This window comes from Hyperolius riggenbachi, chromosome 7 (genome assembly GCF_040937935.1).
Source record: "Hyperolius riggenbachi isolate aHypRig1 chromosome 7, aHypRig1.pri, whole genome shotgun sequence".
NCBI lineage: Eukaryota > Metazoa > Chordata > Amphibia > Anura > Hyperoliidae > Hyperolius > Hyperolius riggenbachi.
Window position 1 is genome coordinate 314,759,861 of NC_090652.1, and position 16,369 is coordinate 314,776,229.

The 16,369-nt window shown below is 47.4% G+C and overlaps 1 protein-coding gene across 1 annotated transcript in view; it reads left to right on the forward strand.

Annotated features, from left to right (window-relative positions):
* The window catches only part of SLC49A4 (solute carrier family 49 member 4), a 75,036-nt gene that overhangs the window by 25,085 nt on the left and 33,582 nt on the right, over positions 1 to 16,369 (forward strand). The window contains exons 2-4 of the mRNA XM_068246210.1: positions 7,912 to 8,005; positions 10,849 to 11,117; positions 12,647 to 12,776. Coding sequence (XP_068102311.1) covers positions 7,912 to 8,005; positions 10,849 to 11,117; positions 12,647 to 12,776 — 493 coding nt within the window. The remainder of the gene's footprint in view (positions 1 to 7,911; positions 8,006 to 10,848; positions 11,118 to 12,646; positions 12,777 to 16,369) is intronic.

Sequence of the window (16,369 nt, forward strand, 5' to 3'; positions counted from 1 at the left end):
CTTGTGACAAAAAAAAAAAATCTTCTATGAACTCACCATACATCTAACGGAATACCTTGGGGTGTCTTCTTTCTAAAATGGGGTAATTTGTGGGGTTCCTATACTGTCCTGGCATTTTAGGGGCCCTAAACCGTGAGGAGTAGTCTTGAAACGAAATTTCTCAAAATGACCTGTGAAATCCTAAAGGTACTCATTGGACTTTGGGCCCCTTAGCGCAGTTAGGGTGCAAAAAAGTGCCACACATGTGGTATCGCCGTACTCAGGAGAAGTAGTATAATGTGTTTTGGGGTGTATTTTTCCACATACCCATGCTGAGTGGGAGAAATATCTCTATAAATAGACAATTGTGTGTAAAAAAAATAAAAAAATTGTCATTTACGGAGATATTTCTCCCACCCAGCATGTGTATGTGTAAAAATACACCCCAAAACACATTATACTACTTTTCCTGAGTACGGCAATACCACATGTGTGGCACTTTTTTGCGGCCTAACTGCGCTAAGGGGCCCAAAGTCCAATGAGCATCTTTAGGCTTTACAGGGGTGCTTACAATTAGGCACCCCCCAAATGCCAGGACAGTAAACACACCCCACAAATGACCCCATTCTGGAAAGTAGACACTTCAAGGTATTCAGAGAGGAGCATAGTGAGTCCGTGGCAGATTTCATTTTTTTTTGTCGCAAGTTAGAAGAAATGGAAACTTTTTTTTTTTTTTTTTTTTTTGTCACAAACTGTCATTTTCCGCTAACTTGTGACAAAAAATAAAATCTTCTATGAACTCACCATGCCTCTCACTGAATACTTTGGGATGTCTTCTTTCCAAAATGGGGTCATTTGGGGGGTATTTGTACTATCCTGGAATTTTAGCCCCTCATGAAACATGACAGGTGCGCAGAAAAGTCAGAGATGCTTGAAAATGGGAAAATTCACTTTTGGCACCATAGTTTGTAAACGCTATAACTTTTACCCAATCCAATAAATATACACTGAATGTTTTTTTTTTTATCAAAGACATGTAGCAGAATAACTTTCGCGCTCAAATGTATAGGAAATTTTACTTTATTTGAAAAATGTCAGCACAGAAAGTTAAAAAAGTCATTTTTTTGACAAAATTCATGTCTTTTTTGATGAATATAATAAAAAGTAAAACTCGCAGCAGCAATCAAATAGCATCAAAAGAAAGCTGTATTAGTGACAAGAAAAGGAGGTAAAATTCATTTAGGTGGTAGGTTTTATGACCGAGCAATAAACCGTGAAAGCTGCAGTGGTCTGAATGGAGAAAAAGGCTCTGGTCCTTAAGGGGCGAAAAGACTGTGGTCCCGAAGTGGTTAAAATGTGTATTTTTTTTTTTTTTTAATAATTGAGAAAGTTTACAATACAAACATTTTGCAAGAAAGCACATATGACAGGACAAGTGGCTATATCAACAAAGTACTCAAATAGCGTCCTGACCAAAGGTCTGAGAATGTCACAAATGCCAATTTTCACAAAGTTTGTTGCTTTAGTTGTTATGATGGCCATCAGCAATTCATCTGTTTGAACACACTTCAGAATGTTATGAAGACCAAAGTCCTTCTCTGCTAGGAAAATGAACTTAATCTACAAAAACCCATTTCCAGCCCAGCCAAAAAAACACCTGCTGAGATCATTCCCGGCTAGGAGCGCACTAGGCAGAATCGCACGCATTTGTGCCCCGTAGTGCAAGTCTATGGGCCACATAACCAACAAATATATCTGCGTTTTTACAAAGTGTTTTTCAAAACGCACAACTTGCTGCATATTTCCCAAACGCATGTAAAATGCACGCAATGTATTTCAGTGGAGCTGCAGAAGACTGCGCTTTTACATACATTTGTAATGCGTTGTTATACTGTATTTTACTAAATTTGAGAAAGGGAAACTATGAAAAAAAAAAAACCCCAAATTCACTTCAAAATGTACAAACACAAAATGCAGGGGACGGGTGGTTTCCTGCACTGCTTAGTGTCCTAGCCTGTAATCTCCTCGATAATACAGGGATAATACAGGTGAGAGTTGCTGAGCACAAGGCTGGAGAACATTCTGTCATACTGGGTGAGTAAGAATAGCAGACTGGATGCTTTAAAAGGAGGGTGATGCTTGAAATCATTGTTCTTCCTCTGTTAGCCTTGGTTACCTGCAGGGAAATGCGTGAGTACATTTAAAATCGGCGCCGGTAGACTTGGGCGCAGGATACAGCGCTATAAGGCTGATCCTGCTTCTGCACAAGTCCGGGCCGTTTTAATTACTATTCCCCCTCCAGGCCGCCATGGATAGTGGGGGAATGAAATTATTATTATTATTATTATTATTATTATTATTATTATTATTATTATTTATTGAATTTATAAAGCGCCAACATATTACGCAGCGCTGGACAATAAATATATACAATGATACAAGGATGACAGACATAAGGTTATACAACATAGAACAAAGTTAAACATGCAAATTGTTCAAAATACATGATCGTGTGATATGGGCTGGTTAGGTAGGCCCAGTAATACAAGTACAGGCTGTCATAGGACAGGAACACACAATCCTGTAGATTACACTAGGGAGTGGAGGACCCTGCCAGAGGCTTACAATCTAAAGGGTGGGGTGGAAACACTAGGTGGGGCTGTTAAATACTCATTAGAGAGTTACTGTGCGATTGCTGGAGGCCGAATTATTCTGTTTTTAAGCAACTTCGGCTCCGTCTTCTGACGGTTCCGACGTTACTCACTGAGCGCCGCTATAGACTGATTCCCATTACAGTCTATGGCGGCGCTGGCTGCGCCCAAATCTAGCAGCGCTGAAAAGCACAGCTCCGACCTGCAGGGAAATGCGTGCAGTCATCATTGGATTGCATAAGAAGGGCACAGGCAACAATATTGCTGCTACTAAGATTGCACCTAAACCACTTATCAGATCATCAAGAACTTCAAGGAGAGAGGGTTATTTGTTCTGAAGAAGGCTGCAGGGCACCCAAGTCCAGCCAGCGCCAGGCCTATCTTCTAAAGATGATTCAGCTGCGGGATCGGGGTGCCGCTAGGGCAGAGCTTGCTCAGGAATGGCAGGTGTGAGCGCATCTGTACGCACAGTGAGGTGAAGACTTTGAGGATGGCCTGGTGTCAAGAAGGGCAGCAGAGAAGCCACTTCTCTCCAAGGAAACCATCAGGGACAGGCTGATATTCTGCAAAAGGTACAAGGATTGGACTGCTGAGGACTGGGGTTTTCCCTGCTGTCCCTTACCGATTTCAAGCTGAATAGACTTTTGCATTCCCTTTGTATGCAAGTCAGTTATTTGCATTTAAGAAACTGGGTGGTAACCAGGAGGCGGGGCCTGTTATCCAGGTGCTGCTCTTCTCACAGTACATGCCCATAAATTGGCAGAATTTATGTAAATGTATGCAGCTTGGGAATGGACCAATCAGTTAGAGCAATGAGGGAGGAATGGTCGGAAATCTATTGGAATTGATTTTGCCCTGTAGTGTAGGAATATGTATGCAATCAAATTCCATTTTCCATATTGGGTTTAATTGATCCATGTAAGCCTATCCATAGATCACAGGACTTCTCAGAGGCCCAGCAGTCAAGAACCTAGCCTAGGATCACCTTTGTCCGGCCTCTCTGTACAGCCAGGTTCAGCGTAGACTGTCATGGTGGTCTGGCCTCTCTGTACAGCCAGGTTCAGCATAGACTGCCATGGTGGTCTGGCCTCTCTGTACAGCCAGGTTCAGCGTAGACTGTCATGGTGGTCTGGCCTCTCTGTACAGCCAGGTTCAGCGTAGATTGTCATGGTGGTCCGGCCTCTCTGTACAGCCAGGTTCAGCGTAGACTGTCATGGTGGTCCGGCCTCTCTGTACAGCCAGGTTCAGCGTAGACTGTCATGGTGGTCTGGCCTCTCTGTACAGCCAGGTTCAGCATAGACTGCCATGGTGGTCTGGCCTCTCTGTACAGCCAGGTTCAGCATAGACTGCCATGGTGGTCTGGCCTCTCTGTATAGCCAGGTTCAGTGTAGACTGTCATGGTGGTCTGGCCTCTCTGTACAGCCAGGTTCAGCGTAGACTGTCATGGTGGTCTGGCCTCTCTGTACAGCCAGGTTCAGCGTAGATTGTCATGGTGGTCCGGCCTCTCTGTACAGCCAGGTTCAGCGTAGACTGCCATGGTGGTCTGGCCTCTCTATACAGCCAGGTTCAGCGTAGACTGTCATGGTGGTCTGGCCTCTCTATACAGCCAGGTTCAGCGTAGACTGCCATGGTGTTCCGGCCTCTCTGTACAGCCAGGTTCAGCGTAGATTGTCATGGTGGTCTGGCCTCTCTGTACAGCCAGGTTCAGCGTAGACTGCCATGGTGGTCTGGCCTCTCTATACAGCCAGGTTCAGCGTAGACTGTCATGGTGGTCTGGCCTCTCTATACAGCCAGGTTCAGCGTAGACTGTCATGGTGGTCTGGCCTCTCTATACAGCCAGGTTCAGCGTAGACTGCCATGGTGTTCCGGCCTCTCTGTACAGCCAGGTTCAGCGTAGACTGTCATGGTGGTCTGGCCTCTCTGTATAGCCAGGTTCAGTGTAGACTGTCATGGTGGTCTGGCCTCTCTGTACAGCCAGGTTCAGCGTAGACTGTCATGGTGGTCTGGCCTCTCTGTACAGCCAGGTTCAGCGTAGATTGTCATGGTGGTCCGGCCTCTCTGTACAGCCAGGTTCAGCGTAGACTGCCATGGTGGTCTGGCCTCTCTATACAGCCAGGTTCAGCGTAGACTGTCATGGTGGTCTGGCCTCTCTATACAGCCAGGTTCAGCGTAGACTGCCATGGTGTTCCGGCCTCTCTGTACAGCCAGGTTCAGCGTAGATTGTCATGGTGGTCTGGCCTCTCTGTACAGCCAGGTTCAGCGTAGACTGCCATGGTGGTCTGGCCTCTCTATACAGCCAGGTTCAGCGTAGACTGTCATGGTGGTCTGGCCTCTCTATACAGCCAGGTTCAGCGTAGACTGTCATGGTGGTCTGGCCTCTCTATACAGCCAGGTTCAGCGTAGACTGCCATGGTGTTCCGGCCTCTCTGTACAGCCAGGTTCAGCGTAGACTGTCATGGTGGTCTGGCCTCTCTGTACAGCCAGGTTCAGTGTAGACTGTCATGGTGGTCTGGCCTCTCTGTACAGCCAGGTTCAGCGTAGACTGTCATGGTGGTCCGGCCTCTCTGTACAGCCAGGTTCAGCGTACACTGTCATGGTGGTCCGGCCTCTCTGTACAGCCAGGTTCAGCGTACACTGTCATGGCGATCTGGTGGACACTGTCATGGTGGTCCGGCCTCTCTGTACAGCCAGGTTCAGCGTACACTGTCATGGCGATCTGGTGGACACTGTCATGGTGGTCCGGCCTCTGTACAGCCAGGTTCAGCGTACACTGCCATGGCGATCTGGTGGACACTGTCATGGTGGTCCGGCCTCTGTACAGCCAGGTTCAGCGTTCACTGCCATGGCGATCTGGTGGACACTGTCATGGCGGTCCGGCCTCTGTACAGCCAGGTTAGCGTACACTGCCATGGCGATCTGGTGGATGATGTCGTGGTGGTCTGGGCTCTCTATAGCCAGGTCCGGTGCACACTACCATGGTGGATGTGCTCTGGCCCTTAGGCAGAGGGGTCACATCAATGAAGAGCTATAGACAAGGAATGATCGATCCCACCCGGCATAACATCAATATATGCTGTTTTCTGCAGTGGAGCTTGTCACACAGGTCTGCTTCCCCGGGAGAGCTGGATCTGTACGCTGGAAGAGTCTCTGCAGTGTCGCTAGTAATTGAGAGCCTCATATATCTGCGCTCCTTTCTCTGCTGTCAGAGGTAGCCGAGGTTTCTTGCTGTCTTAAAGTGGTCGTGTCATCCGAGCGTTGTGCTGCGGGGCGCATGCAATCGTTGGAGCATCGATTTTCCGCACACACGACGCGGTGTCACCAGTAATTGAGAGGCCCATATATCTGGGCTTTTTTCTCTGCTGTCGGAGGTAGTTGAGCTTTCCTGGCGTCTTAAGGCGTTTGTGTCGTTCACAGCAGTCCGACTGTTGTGCTGTGGGGTGCATGCAATCGTTGGGGCATAGATTTCCACGCACATTGGCATGCTAGCGTTATCCTTTGTAGAGAGCAGAGCGGCATCATAAAGCTGATGGAACCCAGCAGTGGAGACCATTCTATAAATCTATTCCTACATCCACAAGTGTAGGTGAGAGTGCAGGTCAGGCTGCAGGACTCCTCAGACCAGGGGGGGGGGGGGGGGGGGCGAAGAGAGTTGGGGCAGATGTGCAGAAATCTGACTATAATTCATTTAAGATGGTGTATTAAGCTTTATCAAAAATTTAGTAATAACATTACTACTGTGCATTATTATTATTGTTATTATTATTATAATACAAGAACTATCACAAGTAGTATACTTAAGACACAAAGCACTCAATCTAATATATGTATGATGCGACCTTTGGGCCTTAGCAGGGTGTCTCTTAGGCCCCAGGCTCCACAAGGAATCCCTCCCAGTGAACTCAGATTGTATAACTCCTTTCATTTAAGATTCTACTGAGATATCCATTATATTGAAAGATTACAAGCTTAAATGTATAAGATTGTACTTTCATGTGTTCTTTTCTTGAAAAACCCAATAAAAAATATTGAAATAGAAATCTGACTCTACCATGGAGTCTTCAGCTAGATTCTCACCACCCGATGGGGGACTGTGTATCCAGTGACGTCTCCCTGACACGGAGTATTTCATGATCCATCTTCCGGCCGGCGGGTGTGCCCAAGGCACAAATGTTGCCAGTCGCAAAAAAAAAAAAAAAAAAGCAGCGAAGCTGTCGCCGAAGGTTTCTCAACATACACACGGCGGACTAGCGACAGTTGCGGCGACAGCTGTAGAAGGCGATTGACTGCGTCAATCGCCGGGCGACGGTTCGGGGCGCGCGTCTTACACACGGGCGACCTGTGCGGCGACAGTTGTAGCCCGGGTGTATGGGCCTTAATTACACTACAGGCGTGAATAGGAAGCCAAGCGATCGTAATGGTGGCCATCACCCTGTGCAGCTCTCGTTCGCGTAATCACACACCTGTACCCACATCGCGAGATCATGGAAACCATCGCTCTTGGTTCAAAAACATCTCTGGTCGTTGGAAAAATCGTCAGGAAAATTGTGTGGTGGGTACAGGCCTTTGAGCTCGCTGGATTCGAAAAAGTAGAACTTTTTTTTGTTTTTTTTTTTTTTTTTTTTTTTTTTTCTAGTTTGTAAATTAGGAGGGAAAAAAGCTGTAAATTTATCATATGAACACGTACCCGTTTTTAGTGATGTCTGGCACCACATATCATCCGTCTGTATTTGTATTGCTGGATGTCCTGATTGTACAGAGCTCTGAACCCCTCATGTATCTCCTGTATGCTCCCCACTATTTGTTTTGTGCTTTATACAGTGCTACAGAAGATGTTGGCGCTATATAAAGGTTATAAAGGAATGATTAGTTTGCCTGGTGGTAGTGGTATGCCGCTTCACCCCCCCCCCCCCCCCCCCCATAGATGCCTCTAATGGTTTCCTCCGCCACGTTGTGTGGGGGAGTGGTTGCCGGTCTCATGCACTGACTCCGCCTTCTTTCTCTCTGCAGGGCTTCATAGAGCTCCGCCTCCCTGCATCTCCTCATAGATGCCTGTAATAGTTTCCTCCGCCACGTTGCGTGGGGGAGTGGTTACTGGTCTCTCATGCACTGACTCCGTCCTCTCTACAGGGCTTCATAGAGCTCCGCCTACCTACACCCCCCCCCCCCCCCCCCCTCCCCAATAGATGCCTTTAATGGTTTGCTCCTTCATGTTCTGTGTAGTAACCCTTCCTTGCCGGTCTCTTGCTGCACTGACCCCCGTCCTCTCTCTCTCTCTCTGCAGGGCTGCGTGTGACGGTGCTGCTGACGCTGATGTTCATGGTGCTTGGAGCCGGCCTGCGGTGTGTTCCAGTGGAGGATCTGTCACTCAGGAGAAGGTATTACTGGCTTATCGTGGGGGAGGTTCATTGGGCTGCAAGTCATTTAGAATTGATCCAGAAATATGCAAATTCTACATGCATAATGATGTAGCTTGAAAATGAACCCAGCGCTGTGGAATATGTCAGAGCTATATAAATGTATAATAATAATAGTGTGTGACTGTGGTGAGGGCATTAGAGTGTTAGCTCCTCTGGTGCAGAGACTGATGGGAATGGATCAGTGATCTCTGTACAGCGCTGTGTTATATGTCAGAGCTATATAAATGTATAATAGTGTGTGACTGTGGTGAGGACATTAGAGTGTAAGCTCCTCTGGTGCAGAGACTGAATGGAATGGGTCAGTGATTTGTACAGTGGAATGTAAAATACTTGTCAGCACTCGGTGGGAGGATATTGGTTTTTCAGTGATCAAACAATACATAACCTTCCTCTGACCTTCACCCAGTTGAGTACATAAACCAGCAGAAGCTGCAGCAATGTCCTCCTATAGGAAATGTCACATGGAGGTGTCAGATTATCGGGCTGGTCTTGGCAGTTAGAGCTATTGATGAGTAGAGTGTGTATGTGTGCACTGGATCTGCATGCTGCTTTCAGTGCTCCTCCAGCATAGGATGCTGAGCACTTCTGCATGAGTGGTTACTGCACAGCGCAGGGAGAGGAGTTTGGGAATGATCTGAACTCGATGGACGTATGTCTTTTTTTAAACTAAAGAACTATGTAATTACCGTATATACTCGCATACAAGCCGAATTTTTGACCCCCAAAAAGGGGGCCAAAAGTTGGGGGTTCGGCTTGTATGCGAGTCATGGTGGTCCGCGGGTCCCCCGCTCCCCCCATGGCCGCCGCCGCTGCTATTACCTGTCCGCATCTTCTATTTCAGTCTCCGTGCTTGTAAACATTCAGAGCAGCGCGCCCGGCGCTGCTACTGTGACGAGGCAGGAAAGAGCGTCCTGTTACTATGGGAACCGCTCTTTCCTGGCTCGCCGCTCGTCACAGTAGCAGCGCCGGGCGCGCTGCTCTGAATGTTTACAAGAACGGAGACTGAAATAGAAGATGCAGCCAGGTAATAGCGGCGGCCATGGGGAGCGGGGACTGTACTGGCTAAACTGGGGCACGTAACTAGCTTTACTGAGCGCTATACTAGCTAAACTGGGGCGCTATACTAGCTATACTGAGCGCTATACTGAGCGCTATACTAGCTAAACTGGGGCGCTATACTAGCTAAACTGGGGCGCTATACTAGCTAAACTGGGGCGCTATACTAGCTAAACTGGGGCGCTATACTAGCTAAACTGGGGCGCTATACTAGCTAAACTGGGGCGCTATACTAGCTAAACTGGGGCGCTATACTAGCTAAACTGGGGCGCTATACTAGCTAAACTGGGGCGCTATACTAGCTAAACTGGGGCGCTATACTAGCTAAACTGGGGCGCTATACTAGCTAAACTGGGGCGCTATACTAGCTAAACTGGGGCGCTATACTAGCTAAACTGGGGCGCTATACTAGCTAAACTGGGGCGCTATACTAGCTAAACTGGGGCGCTATACTAGCTAAACTGGGGCACTATACTAGCTAAACTGGGGCACTATACTAGCTATACTGAGCGCTATACTGAGCACTATACTAGCTAAACTGGGGCACTATACTAGCTAAACTGGGGCACTATACTAGCTATACTGAGCACTATACTAGCTATACTGAGCACTATACTAGCTATACTGAGCACTATACTAGCTATACTGAGCGCTATACTGAGCACTATACTAGCTATACTGAGCACTATACTAGCTATACTGAGCACTATACTAGCTATACTGAGCACTATACTAGCTATACTGAGCACTATACTAGCTATACTGGGGCACTATACTAGCTATACTGGGGCACTATACTAGCTATACTGGGGCACTATACTAGCTATACTGGGGCACTATACTAGCTATACTGGGGCACTATACTAGCTATACTGGGGCACTATACTAGCTATACTGGGGCACTATACTAGCTATACTGGGGCACTATACTAGCTATACTGGGGCACTATACTAGCTATACTGGGGCACTATACTAGCTATACTGGGGCACTATACTAGCTATACTGAGCACTATACTAGCTATACTGGGGCACTATACTGGGGGCACTATACTAGCTATAATGGTCACTATACTAGCTATACTGAGCACTATACTAGCTATACTGAGCACTATACTAGCTATACTGAGCACTATACTAGCTATACTGGGCACTATACTAGCTATACTGAGCACTATACTAGCTATACTGAGCACTATACTAGCTATACTGAGCACTATACTAGCTATACTGAGCACTATACTAGCTATACTGAGCACTATACTAGCTATACTGAGCACTATACTAGCTATACTGGGGCACTATACTAGCTATACTGGGGCACTACCTACCCATACTGGACACTTTACTAGCTATACTGGGACACACTCGGGGAATAAGGCGGCCAGCATTTCCTACCCCCGGCTTATATGGGGGTCAATCATTTTCCCCTGGTTTTTCAGGGAAAAGTTGGGGGGTCGGCTTATATGCGAGTGTATACAGTATGTACTTTTTTTTTTTTTTTTTTTTTTTTTTCCCCATGACTAAGTGAAGTTTGAACTTCCTCAAAATTTTAGACCTTGATAGGCAGCTAAAAACGGAACTGTGGAAATTATGTTAATAACCATGAATTACAGAGCAGGTCATATAATGGTGGCAGATGATTAATTTACAGAAACTTGTCAGATATGGACTGTCGCTGGCTGTAAAAAATGCGCGTATAAAAACATTTTTAATTTACATATTTTGTTTTATTTTCCCCCTCAGACTTATCCACATGGGTCAGCTAATGAATGGATTCGCAGGTCCGACTGCCATGAACGCAGCCCCCTTCCTCTCTACAACGTGGTTCCCGCCAGATGAGCGCGCCACAGCCACCGCCGTCGCCTCCATGCTGAACTATCTGGGCGGAGCCTGCGCATTTCTTGTTGGCCCGCTCATAGTGCCGCCTCCTAATAGCACAGCTGGCAGCAGTCTCTGGTCTGGGGGACATATAAGGCCGATCAAGGACCGGATAGAGGCCGTGCTGTACGCAGGTATGCAGCTGTTAAAGTGAACTCTAGCACAGTACACAATGAAAAGTATTTACTCCACATAAAGTTGCTGAAGAAATTCACCTCTGTGTCTTGTTTGTTTACCTAGATCAGTGACTAGACTGCAGGAGCTCTCCTCCTACAGTAAGCACTGATGCTTAACCCTTTCAGTGCCCTCAGCAATTTGAAGTAAAGTTAAAACTTCAGACTTTTTTTTTTTTTTTTTTCTTCAAAAATTGTAATGATTTTTTTTTCCCCATAAAGGTTATACTGCCGTGGATACTCTTTTTTTTTTTTAAGAGCAGATAGTGCATTCTGAGTTTAGTTCCACTTTAAAGGAGACCTCAAGTGAGAGGGATAAGAAGGCTGCCATATTTATTTCCTGTTAAACAATACCAGTTGCCTGGCAGCCCTGCCGATTTCTGTGGCTGCAGTAGTGTCTGAATCACACACCTGAAACAAGCATGCAGCTAATCCAGTCACACTTCAGTCAGAGCATCTGATCTGCTGCATGCTAGTTCAGGGGCTGTGGCTAAAAGCATTAGAGGCAGAGCATCAGCAGCAGGACAGCCAGGCAATGTGGATTGTTTAACAGGAAATCTATATGGCAGCCTCCCTATACCTCTCTCAGATGGCACTGTACAATGGAAGAAGCAAGCAAGGGTACATAATACAGGATTGGTAGACAATAGTAATTACTGTGACCAAAGTAACATAATACACAAAATGTACAGCAAATGCCAAAGGGTGAGAGAACCCTGCCCTTGTGAGCTTACAATCTATAGGAATAGGGAGGAGACGAGGTGGGGAAATAGAGGTTGATGACCAGGTTTGGGGTGTCTGAGATTTATCCAGAGTTCCAAAGTATTACATTACTTAACAGTTACCCTATTTAACATGATTGCATTAAAGGAAACCGGAGACGGGGGAATACAAAAATGTATGCGCACCTGGGACTTCCTCCACCCCCTTCAGGCTGTTGGCTCCTTTGCTGTCCTCCCGGGCTGCCCGGATCCTCCGCCAGCTGGCCAAGTAATTCCCCCAGTCAGGGTCTATTGAGCATGTGCGGCCTGATGGCGAGTGTGCAGACAGACTGCGCATGCACTGACTGGAGGAATTACCGGGCCAGCTAGTAGAGGATCCACGCAGCCCGGGAGGACTGCATGCGCAGGAAAAACAGACATGCCCAGTTCACATGCTTACCTTATGCCAACCAGAGCAATCCTGAACTGTCTAACAATAGAGGTAAATCTAGTGCTGACTTGTAGTGTTGGTGAGCTGCAGCCCCCAGTACGGAGGGTAAGCGCATTGATGCCCACTATGCCATGGTGGTGCGCCGTGCAGGTGTCATGACATCAGGGGGTTGTCTTCAGCTCTAACTCACAAGCACAGCACTTCGGTTGACCATTAGGACTTGGAACACAACCCCTCCCCTTTTGAAGTAGTTTGTATAATTTTGTTTTATGCTGTAAGACTGTTCAGACCGGTCATCCGTTTTTATGGCTAACGTTGGCTTCTGTTCTTCATTGCAGAGTTTGGGATTATCGCGGTGCTCTTTGTGGCGGTTCTGGCCTATTTCCCATCTCGTCCTCCAGTGCCGCCCAGTATCGCTGCAGCCAGTCGCAGGCTCAGTTACAGCACAAGTATCTGCAAGCTGCTGAGGTAAGACCTGCTGACGCTGTGCCGTGATCTCACTGGATGCCTATTGGTGGCTTGTAACAGCCAATCAAACCTGCTCTTTTATTACAGGGCTGGCTGGTAATCTGAGCCAGCTGTATCAACCAGGTGAAGAGAGATCTGAGGGGTACAATAGTCTGAGGAAACCGGTCTATTTTACTTAAAGGAAAGGTTCAGGGAGGGTGGGTAAAAAATCAAAATCAATTTCCACTTACCTGGGGCTTCCTCCAGCCCGTGGCAGGCAGGAGGTGCCCTCGCCGCCGCTCCGCAGGCTCCCGGTGGTCTCCGGTGGCGCGCCCGACCTGGCCAGGCCGGCTGCCAGGTCGGGCTCTTCTGCGCTCCAAGGCCCGGAACTTCTGCGTCCCACGCCGGCGCTCTGACGTCATCGGACGTCCTCCGGGCTCTACTGCGCATGCGCAGAACTACTGCGCATGCGCAGTACAGCCCGGCGGACGTCCAATGACGTCAGAGCGCCGGCGTGGGACGCAGAAGTTCCGGGCCTTGGAGCGCAGAAGAACGCCACCGGAGACCACCGGGAGCCTGCGGAGCGGCGGCGAGGGCACCTCCTGCCTGCCACGGGCTGGAGGAAGCCCCAGGTAAGTGGAAATTGATTTTGATTTTTTTACCCACCCTCCCTGAACCTTCCCTTTTAAAGCGAGATTTTCACCATAAAAAATCAAAATTCAACAGCAACTGGTCCCCAGTTCCTCACACTGCAGCAAAAATATTACCTTTAAAGTGGTATCTTCACCATAAAAATCAAATTTCAACAGCAACTGGTCTGAGTGTATTAAGTGATAAAGATGCTAATCCTGCATTCAAAACTTGCAAAACTTTTTCTGCTGTTATGGTTTGGAGTTATCGCATACTAAAGGAGCACCTGCCCTTTAGTAGTCTGTGCCAAATAGTTGCATGCTGGAGGTTCTTTGAATCTATAACACATGTCAAACTCCAGGTCTGGAGGGCCAGATCCATGCCAGTGTTTAGGATGGACTGTGAAAGAGAGGAATGTGTTCTACCTGATGGACCGCACCCTTCCTGATTCAGAACCATCAATTCATTTGAGCTGTATCAAAAATGTGTGAGGACCTCCCCCTGGTAGGACCGGGTTTGACATCCCTGATCTATAATATATTCCGCCTCTTCCATTTATCTGAAACCCGATCCCCTGCTCACCTATGTTTACAAGCAAGGCTGAGCTGACTCAGCGATTGGAGGAGAAAAGAAAAAAGTAAAGGGCAGAAATGACATCAGGATTTAGCCTAAACTATGGGCAAAAGACATGGTTCCCACCAGGAACAGGCTTCTCTTCATTTACTATATAACATTCACTGAAATCAAAGCGTGAACAGTACAATACATGTGTTATGTAAATAGATCAAGTATTTATCTACCTATACACGTATTTTTTTTTTTCCCCCTGGCATAGTACAAACAAACAAACACAGAACATTTATATAGCGCTTTTCTCCTGGCGGACTCAAAGCACCAGAGCTGCAGCCACTAGGGCACACTCTATAGGCAGTAGCAGTGTTAGGGAGACTGGCCCAAGGTCTCCTACTGAATAGGTGCTGGCTTACTGAACAGTATGGCTGATCCTCCTGCTTTAAATCCAACCCTCAAGAAGTGGATGGTCTTAGTAAGCCGGCCTAATGTGGTTCTAGCAGTAATGGTTAAATATTTAAATGAAAAGTAAAAAAGCAAATGTTCACCCCTCTCCCACCCCGGAGTCGCTAAACCAGTGGACGGCAGGCATTGACTCTTATTTGCCTGGATCACATCCCCACAACCTCCCCTCCCCCGTCTGGTCATTTTTCTGATCGATTTTTGTGTAGAGGTGATCAATCGATCAGAGAAACAATCAGAAATTAGATCGAACCTGTTGGAATAAAAATCAACTTTGACCGTCAGTCTGACAGGAAATTGCATGGTGTGTACCCGGCATATTAGACACTTTCAATTCAGTCAGAGATCTGCACACACTGCGGCTGGTTTACTATGAATAGGATGGCTTATACACTGTACATTCTTGAGGTTAAACGCCTGTATTATAAATTGGGGTTCACAGCAAGCTATGCAGGTGTTTAGCGTTATTGACCAGGTCTGGTTTTAGGATGTAGAATCTACGTCCTGCATTAAAAACTATCACTGCATGTGCACAGTCCTGTAAATGATTGCTGCTAGCAAATAGCAACAAACTCCAGTGAAAATAATGTGATTTAAAAAAAGTGCTTCATTTTTACAATAATTATGTATAAATGATTTGGTCAGTGTTTTCCTCATTGTAAAATCCTTCCTTTCCGACTTTACATCCTGAAATTGATAACATGGTAACATTTTTAATGCTGGTAGGTGATGTCACTGGAAGGAGATGCTGCTTGCTTTTTTGCCAGTTGGACCCAGCTGTAAAAAGCTGTTATTATCCACAATGCAACAAGGTTCCCACAGTGTGATGTCAGAACCATGGTCCTGACATATCTCTGTGGGTGGGGTTTCACCACAATATCAGCCGTATAGACTCCCCTGATGTTTGTGAAAAGGATTAGACTTCTCATGGGAAAGGGGGTATTGGCTACTGATTGGGATGAAGTTCAATTCTTGGTCACGTCATGAGCAGTGAGCTCCCAGCTGGCAAAACCCGGATGGTGCCTGCACAGTCCCAACCCAGCCTACTTGAAGAGGGGGGGCCTTCGTTCTCAAACAGATTTGAGCTCTGGTATCCTTTAGGCCTCTTGCACACTGCAAGTGATTCCGATTCAGATTCCGCTTTTTAACCACTTGCTTGTACCGTGCGTCGGCAAAGTGGCAGCTGCAGGACCAGCGACGCAGTACTGCGTCGCCAGCTGCAGGCTGATTAATCAGGAAGCAGCCGCTCGCGCGAGCGGCTGCTTCCTGTCAAATCACTGCTTCCTGTCAAATCACTGCTTCCTGTCAAATCACTGCTTCCTGTCAAATCACTGCTTCCTGTCAAATCACTGCTTCCTGTCAAATCACTGCGGGGGGCTCCGTGAATAGCCGATGGCGGCTCGCAGGCTAAATGTAAACACAAGCGGAAATAAAAAGTAAGGCAGATCGGCGATCCCCGGCCAATCAGCGGCCGGGGATCGCCGCCATGCGACAGGGGACGTCCTGTCACTGGCTGCACAGGACGGATAGCGTCCTGTGCAGCCTCGATCACCGGGGGGGGGGAGCAGGTAGGAGAGGGAGGGGGGAATTTCGCTGCAGAGGGGGGCTTTGAGGTGCCCCCCCCCCCCCCCGCCAGCCACACGCAGGCAGAAGAGATCAGACCCCCCCTGCACATCATCCCCATAGGGGGGAAAAAGGGGGGCAATCTTATCTCTCTGCCTGCACCCTGATCTGTGCTGGGGGCTGTAGAGCCCACCCAGCACAGATCACTAAAAACCACGCTGGTCCTTAAGGGGGGGTAAAGGGTGGGTCATCAAGTGGTTAATAAGTTTTTACATCCGATTCAGATTCCGATTTGCAGTGTGCAGGGAGCAAACTGCAAATCTGAATCGGATGTAAAAACTGATTAAAAAGCGGAATTTGAATCGGAATCACTTGGTGTGCAAGAGGCC